The sequence below is a fragment of the Gekko japonicus genome, unplaced genomic scaffold (assembly GCF_001447785.1).
Source record: "Gekko japonicus isolate JY-2015 unplaced genomic scaffold, Gekko_japonicus_V1.1 scaffold240, whole genome shotgun sequence".
In the NCBI taxonomy this organism is placed as follows: domain Eukaryota; kingdom Metazoa; phylum Chordata; class Lepidosauria; order Squamata; family Gekkonidae; genus Gekko; species Gekko japonicus.
The window spans coordinates 936,644-945,371 of record NW_015164672.1 but is presented as its reverse complement, the minus strand read 5'-3'; the positions used below and the strand labels follow the sequence as shown (position 1 = coordinate 945,371).

At 48.8% G+C, this 8,728-nt stretch overlaps 1 protein-coding gene and 1 non-coding gene across 2 annotated transcripts in view; one reads left to right on the top strand and one right to left on the bottom strand.

Moving 5' to 3' along the window:
• LOC107108709 (beta-1,4 N-acetylgalactosaminyltransferase 2-like) overlaps positions 1–3,296 on the bottom strand; it is a 75,591-nt gene extending 72,295 nt beyond the window's left edge. The window contains exon 1 of the mRNA XM_015409211.1: positions 2,629–3,296. Within this exon, the coding sequence (XP_015264697.1) occupies positions 2,629–3,296 (668 nt within the window). The remainder of the gene's footprint in view (positions 1–2,628) is intronic.
• A 5,003-nt stretch (positions 3,297–8,299) lies between these two features.
• TRNAQ-UUG lies at positions 8,300–8,371 on the top strand. Its single transcript has one exon. It is a non-coding gene; the product is annotated as a tRNA-Gln (tRNA).
• The last annotated feature ends 357 nt before the right edge of the window (positions 8,372–8,728 follow it).

Sequence of the window (8,728 nt, the reverse complement as noted above, 5' to 3'; positions counted from 1 at the left end):
ACATCCTCTACGTCGTGTGTCACCTCTGGTGACACAGCTTCGGGGGGGCGGAGTTCCCCCCGGGGCCCGATTCCGCCACGGCGGAAATCGGGCCTCCAAAGCGGGGGGGTTCCCCGCCCCCACCTAGCAGGCCTAGGACAGGGGGAGCTCTGCAACTTACCTGGCTGCTTCTTGCTCCTCATGGCCCGACTGAGGGCTTCTGGGAGCAGGGGGTGGGACTTGTTGCATGTTCCCGCCCCCTGGACTCTTTACTGCTGGAGCTCTGCTCCTGTGTGCTCCTGCAGGAAATGACCCCTGACTGTGAGACTGAGGATGCAAATTGCTGCACTGAGTTAAAGCAAAATATCCTGCCCCTCCCTAAAAAAAAACAACCCATGTGAAAACCTTTTATCAGGACCAACCAACCTCACCTTGTGCATTGTGTGTAACCTTTTATCAGGACCAACCAACCTCACCTTGTACACATACATATAAATCAGGCTCACATGCACCTAGGGATTAAGTTCCAAGCACAGAGCTCCTTGCCCTGCCCTGGATAGCCCAGGCTAGCTTGATCTCATTAGACCTCGGAAGCTAAGTGGGATTGGCCCCGGGTAGTATTTGGATGGGAGACCAACACAAAACACCAGGGTTGTGTTGCAGAGGCAAGCCATGGCAAACCACCTCTGAACATCTCTTGCCTTAAAAACCCTGTAAGGGGTTGCCAGAAGTCAGCTGTGACTTGATGGCAAAAACAAAACTCCCAGACCATACCTGGTTGACAGAACATGTAGGGGACACAAGGACTTTGTAATGTGTGAATGGGCCCCTCCATCTTCCTACTGAGGAGATAATCTGGGTAGAACATTGTATGCTACCCTGAGTTCTTTGGTGGAAGGGGTGGATGAAAACAGGGTAAATAAAGGTGAAGCCACTGTAATAGAGTAATAAGAATACTGCTAGGAAAAGCAGAAGGCAGCAGGAAAAGAGGAAGAACCAACGGGAGATGGATTGCTTCAGTCAAGGATGCCACAAGGGCCCTCAGTATGCAAAGCTGATTCAGGTGGGTAGCCATGTTGGTCTGAAGCAGCAGAACAAAATCTGAGTCCAGGGGCACCTTTCAGACCAACAAAGTTTTATTCTGGGTATAAGTTTCCATGTCCATGCACACTTCTTCAAATACACTGCATTTCTTAGGTGCATGTGGGCATGATTTAGATCAGGACCACAAGGCACCGGTTGAGGGGGCTTGGCCCCCACACACATTATTTCCCCTGCACAAAAAGGCTCCTGAGCTCCTATTTGCACCACTGGTGAAGTGTGCACGCACACAAAAGCTTGCATCCAGAATAAAACTTTGTTGGTCTGAAAGGTGCCCCTGGATTCAAACTTTGTTAAGCAAGGCTGGTAACAATAGGATGCTTTGGAGGTCATTCATTCATAGGGTTGCTTGAATGTTGTGGACAATGAGTATGCTTGCAGTGGATAGTTGTGGAGGGAGAAAAAAGGATTCAGCATAATAATAACCTCAAGGAATCAGGGCAGTGAGCTAAGAATTTGTCTTGACTGCCAAGATACATTCCAGAAGAGGTTTTACTACACTATCAGTTTTGCTCACTATACATTTGCTTCTTACTTTTTAGTCCAAGTCTGATAAAACAGCCCCTTTTATCATGGAGAATGAGGAATTTGTTCCGCTGGCCCTGATCTTAAGCTGCTAGACCACAATGAGGTGGTTGATCTCATCTGTTTTCATCCCACAGGTTTCCCATCACAAATATTGGTTTTACTCTTGGCTGCCACCAGTTGACCATAAATAGAATTGCTGCCTGACAGTCTGCGGTCAAATTCTCCCTAGAGAAAAACTCGGAATCCTTAACTAGGCAGACACCAGTGTTCCCTCTAAGCTCAGCTAGTGTAAGCTAGCTCAAAGTTTTTTAGCCTCCGGCTCACACATTTTTGCCTTAGGTCAGGAAGGATGGCTCCAGAGCAAACTAATTTATGTGGCAGCAGATCACTCATTCACAACTTTAATGCCAATAGCTCACAAAGTAGAGGTTTTCCTCACAAGACTCCACAGCTTAGAGGGAGCATTTCCCCTTGTTCCACCAGGCGATCCAGCTCAGCCTCAATCTTAGGCTTCATTGCCAGTGGCGGCAGCCTGTCCTTAATGCGAATGGGGCGCACAGCAGGGTCAAGGTCCAGAGAAATATGGGGCCCAGAGAAACATCCCAGGGTGCCATCGAAAATGCAGGGAAATTCAGCGCACACAGTGCCAAAATCCTGTGACCAGACCTGGTTGACCCCATTCAAAGATAGTCCCAAGGGCCCGAACCAGGAGAGGCCCAGCAGACTGGAAAGTCGCTCTTCCATCACCAGCAGGTCTAAATGGCTGTCAGAGTCCTGGAACTTCACCTGGAACTTGCCCCAGCCCCGGACTGCCACAGGGTTCTTATTAAAGTCCCGTAATGCGAAACCCCGTGGCTTATGCAGGGGGCGGAGGTCCCTTTGGGGCATAGCTGGCGAAGCATATCCGCTGAGATAATGGAAAACGTTGACCCCGTATCAATCCCTATGCTGCAGGGGGACCCCTCTATGAGAACAATAACATGCACTTTGTTGGGGCCATTCAGGGGCAAGTTACCATACCAGGTGCTGCTGCTGGTGGGCCGAGAGGGAGTGGAGATTGATGAGCTGGTCTGTCGAGGTCTGGTGGGCTGAAGTCTTCGGGCGCTGTCCTTTGGAGCGGTAGACCCTGGACCCTTGCACGTCCTGCAAACGGCATTCCGGAACCGGCAAGACCTTCGTTCGTGGTCCTCCCTGCAGCTGGCGCATGGGGCCGAGGTAGCCGACGACGCTTTGCCTGAGTTGGAGGACGGCTCATGCAGGCGCTGGGACGGCCGATGGCAGACCTGTAGCACCTCGTCCGAGGCGTCAGAGCCGACAGTAGCACGGCAGTCGTGATGCGATTTTTCATAAGCGGTGGCCTCTCTGATTGCCTTATCAATATCCAGGTCGTCCTGGATGATGAGTCTCCTCCGGAGCTTAGGCTCCCGTAGTCCCACGAGGAACTGGTTGAGGAGAGCTTCAGCCTGGTCGGAAAAGGAGCACCTGGTGGTGGCCCGACGTAGCGCCGCCAGGAAATTGGAGGCGGTCTCGTCGGGGCCCTGGACTTTCACAAAAAAGTCCATTCGCTCCATAAACTTAGTAGGTTTGGGAGCCAGGTGGTTGGTCAGCGCCTTAACCAAAGAGCTGTAAGACTCAGCTTTGGTCAACTGGGGCGCTATCAAGTCTTTAAGCAAGAGATGGGCTTCCATCCCGCAGTGGCGGGGAAGGTACGTCTTCTTCATACCCAGGTCCGTCACATTGTGGATTGTGAAGTGGCTCTCGAGTGTCTCCAGCCAGGTTTCCCACTGCGAGGGTTGGGCGATATCGAAGGCAGGGAGACTCTCTGGTGTGGCAGCCATCTTACGGTTCCACATGGAAGCGAATGGTGGGAACTGTGGGAATGGCGGGAACTAGCGAACATAGAGAAGGAGCGGTGCGGTGCTGCTCTAGTGATCAGCGGTGCAATGCTCGGAGCTGGGAGCGGTGCGATGAGCGGCGCTTTTGAAGATGCGCACGATGGCGGTGGCGATTTCGGTGCGGCGACTCAAGGCAATGCCCAGAACCTGGTCTCTGTTCAGGGGAGATGAATCCCATCCTCGTCGCCAGTGAAAAGTACGCAGACGGACAAGTGATTTCAGCTTAGCGTACTTTATTAGATCAAGAACAAGACAACTCAAGCTGGCTTGCAGGCCGGCTTATATCCCCCGTGAATCCATCACCCAAAACACACCCTCACTTCCCAATAGGTCCAAAACTAGTGGCTGGAGAGCCCCACAGCCTCTCAGCCCGGAGCCTAGCCCTCTGTTTGGTGCGGGCTAGGATCCGTATTGTCTATTGTCTGTCGGAGTGAGCTTGACGCTTGTGCTTGACCGCGTGGTGCCCAAGCTGACCATGCGGTCTGGTCCTGATACACTACAGTTAGGTATCTTTTTTGTGCCTCTGCCTTGCTTCCCTTCCCATATAATGCATCCTGGTGGAGGGGAGCATTTTTTTGATCCAAAAAATTGTCCAGAGTTGTCAACATACGCCCCTTTACCCAAGACTATGGCCTCAATCCAGATCTTCCCACTCCCCCTACACCTGCTTTTGGGTGCCAAATTACACATCTGAGAGTGAAGTTTGGTTCTAATCAATGCTCCCACTAAGCTGTGGAGTCCTGTGAGCAAAAATGGTACTTTGTGAGCTACGGGCATTAAAGTTCTGCGCGAGTAGTTTGGCTACTGCATAAATTAGTTTGCTCTGGAGCCATCCTTCCTGAGCTAAGACAAAAACGTGTGAGCTGGAGGCTTAAAAACTGTGAGCTAGCTCACACTAACTCAGCTTAGAGGGAACCTTGGTTCTAATTTGTCCTTTGTTTCAGGTATACCTTGCCTTTCCCCGCAGTGGGGAATCAAAGAGCTTTATATCCTGCATTTTACCCTCACGCCAACCCTGCATGGTGGGTTAAGTGAATACCTGGCTCCAGGTCATCCAGTGTGGCAAAGTGGGGATTCAAACCTGGCTCTCCCAGCTCCTAGTCTGACACTCCAGCCAGTCTTCCACACGGGCTGTCCTCTGAGACCTTCCAAGCAAGGCTGCTCAGAATCAACTACAAAACAAAACTTAGATGGGCAGGACCGTTCAAAGGCAGAGATGCCTTACACTGCCCTCCTTCCCTTTGTCTTGCTGAGGAGTTCCGATTCGAACCAGCAGAAGGCAACAGCAACTCACAGTCCCAGCTGCCGCTGTGCAAAGGAAGTTTGATGTTGTTTTGTGAATGAGCAGGTGTTGCGTGCTTTTCATGTAAGAAGACGGATGCTGGGGGATCAAGACTCAAGTCTGGGATTTAATACTACATTGAGGTTTTTTGGCGCAAGTTCCAGAATGGCAGCTCTATTTTTCTTTCGCTGCAAAAAGTTAAAAGAGTCTGGTGGAACCTCAGAACCTGCCAGGTTTCTTGTGGCAGGTTTTGTAGGCGAGAATTGTCATTTTCTCGGATGCATAATGTGTATCCTCAGTCATACATACATCCAGGGTGTGTGTGTGAACTTGAAGGGTTATTGGGTTAGCAGAGTGCTCAAGGCACATAACGCAGCAGAGTCTATCTGGTTTGTGTGTGCTGCCAAGAGACATGGTTACACACGGACCTTCTTTATCTTTGCAGAAGCTAACATGAGTCCTTTATTGTAAGGAACTCATTCTAGACAGTAGAACAAAGTTTGAGTCCAGTGGCACCTTTAAGACCAGCAAAGTTTTATTCAAGGTATAGGCTTACACATGTACACACACTTCCTCAGATACATTGAAATGGAAGTTAACCGTTCATGCATATATACAGAGGCTGAACAGCACATTAGCATGCAACATAATGAAGATGCTTTAACAGATGCAAAGACTTTAATAACTGAAACTTTGTTGGTCTTAAAGGTGCCATTGGACACAAACTTTGTTCTACTGCTTCAGACCAACAGAGCTGCCCACCTGGATCTATCATTCTAGACAAGATAGGAAAAGGATTCTAATCTAGTCTAACTAGCCAGGATGGATAGAGATGCAGGAGGCATGTCCTGCTCTCATGGTGCCAATATGGACAAGTATACTGTAGAGAGAAGAGGTCAGGCGGAAAATTCCCTGAGAGTGGCAATCTACACATCAAAGGGATTGTATCAGAGCAGTAGAAAGGGAAGGATGACCAGGGTCCTGGCATATTTCTCTCTCTGACTCTCGATAGTCCCCCTCTGAAGTCTGATGCTAAGAGAAAGTGGAAAGTCCTCCACTTCCAAGAAAACTGAGGTTTTAAAAGTCCATGATGTGCACAGAGCCTGTGACACTTCTATTCAGAACTCCAAAGTACACCATAACATCAGCAACAGCTGTAATCCGTGAGTACACAGTCTCTCTGTTCATATGACTCTAATGGTAGGGGATGCGAAATGCTGTCTCTATCTAAACCCTACTGAATATGATTAAACTTACTGATAAGATGTTCTTCTGAGTTTTATTGACTGACACACCTTCTTTTTGCCACAATGGGGACTGAAACCTATTTTTGTATTTATTTATAGCTTGTCTTTTTCACTGAGATTCAAGGTGGATTAAACAGCATAAAACAGTGCAATGAAATCCAACAAACAGCGCAGTAGGACTTGGATCACAAAAATGAGAAACAATGCTAAAAAAAAGATTATCAGACACGGTACGGCATAGACAATGCAAAAAAGAATGGAATTACCAAAGTAGAAAGTAATGCAGAGAGCTAGATAATACATACAACGAACAGTGGAACAGCAGGATGATCATACAGTAAATATTCGGATAGACTAAAGCCTTATTCCCTTTATAAAAATGCCCTCTAGAACAACTCTTTTAAACATTCTCTCCTTCTCATGTTTATCTTCCCAACAACTCTGTAAACTGAGAGAGATTGGGCACACTCTCAAACATGCTAAATAATGCAGTTTCAATCCACCTCAGTGACCATTTGCAAGAGGGTTTTGCCATTTCACACAGGAAAATCCAGTTGCAAAGTGCACTGAAAGTGTGCTATTTTGTGTGTGTGAAAGCAAGTCTGGCCAGTCAATGAGCTTCACATAGCAAAGTGGACATTCAGACCTGGGTCCCGCCAGATCCTAGTCTGGCATCCTGTGTCACACTAGAACAAAGTTTGAGTCCAGTGGCACCTTTAAGACCAGCAAAGTTTTATTCAAGGTATAAGCTTTCGTCTGCACACACACCCCCTTGGATGTTCCGTGGCTGAAGAATGGCTAATCTCATCCACAGAGTGCCTAAGTAGATTAAAATGTTCTCCCAGTAGTTTCTGAATGTTGCCCTTAATATGATCCCATTGTCTTTTTCTTTGGATTGTGTGGAGTGAGATGAGATGAGAGCAGCAAACATAAATGGGCCCCTGAAGACATGGCTACTGTTCTTTGGTAGCACAAACACAAACCATCTGTGTTTGAGCCTACCATCAGCCATACTGGATATGTAGGTGTTGTCCTACTGTGACGGAATATATGTTTATCTCCTGTGCCAACACCTGCCACATCTTCGATGGTTATTTGGTAAAGACAGGGATACCAAGGCTGAAATCCAGTGGGACGTCACCGCTGGGTAGAAGCCCTATTTCTAAAGTGTGTGCTCTACCCACAAATTTACCAGCACATGCTTCATTGAAATACATGGGCATGAGCACCATTGTGCCATTCCCGATGTGTTATATATTTCATTTTATTTATTTTAAACATTCCCATGCTGCCTTTCCCGCCCAAATAGGGTAGGGTCCCCAAGGTGGCAAAGGTCAGAACATTAAAACAATATATTATAACACCCTTTTAAATATTTAAACCACTCGATACAAAACAGAAACATATGCAAACACAACACAGCCAGGGAAAAAGGGGCTTGTGGGTGGGAAAAGCCTGGCAGAGGGGAGGTTGAGAGGTGCAAAGGCTGGCCGCGAAGGGTCACTGACCCACACTAGCTAGGGTTGCCAATCTCCAGGTAGGGCCTGGAGACCTCCCGGAATTCTGAGGTCCTCCAGACTACAGATCTCAATCTTCTTGGAGAAAATGGCTGCTTTGGAGGCTGCTGAGACCCCTCCCCTCCCCAAATCCCGTCCTCCCCAGGCTCTGCCCCCAAATCTCCACGCATTTTCTTTCCAACCTGGAACTGGCAATCCTGCACACTAGAATGTCAGCCACCGAGCCACTCCCGTTCATTCCAATGAGGCATTTGCAGGAGGGCGGCTTACGGATGGAGCGGGCTTTAGGTAGGAGAGGCGTCTTTTGGATTGTCTGCAGTGGGCGCCAAAACGACCGTCTAGTGCGTCTTACTTCCCAGCCTGCCTTTTAAACCCTGGGAGCTCAGAGCCGAGCGGCAGAGCCCGCGGGACTAGATGCTGTGCATCTTTGTGTCGCCCCCTCCCCCGGGATGCAAATTTAATTCCGAGTATTAGCACAGCACTAAATACGGAGGTGGTTATCACAGCTCTCATCTGTTTGTTGCACGAACTGGAGAGCATGCTGGGAAGGAAAAAAATGAAGACGATCCTTTCCCGGCTTCCTTCTGGGCTTTATTTTCTGAACGTCTGTTGTTAGGGCTTTTTTTTGTCTGCGCAGCTCAACCTCGCTTGCCTCTAGCGCCTGTTAGATCTTACCACAATATGTACAAGAGATGCGCAAGCTCAATTGCAGTGACTGAGAAAGCCTCCTGCGCACATAAGGAATCAGCAGGTCCCATGGTGTAATGGTTAGCACTCTGGACTTTGAATCCAGCGATCCGAGTTCAAATCTCGGTGGGACCTCCCAGGACATTTTTGCCTGAAAGCGGGACCCATAAATTCCGCCAAGGCTTCCCAACGTGTTTGGGACAACTAATAAGCCCCGAGGACTAACTTTCATATCAGGGACAGGGATAAGGGGGTGCTTCCCAACGTGTTTGGGACAACTAATAAACCCAGAGGACTAACGGTCATATAAGGGACAGGGATAAGAGGACTGTTTTTTTCTTGCGCCAGCAAAATCATCGGATTACCCCTGCGCATGCGTGACTTTGGCGAAGGCTGGCTGAGAGCAGCCCGAACGAGAGGAGCGTTCTGTTCCCTCTCATTGGGCAGCCGCGATGGAACGCTCACGTTCTGCCGCTTGGTGATTGGCTGACA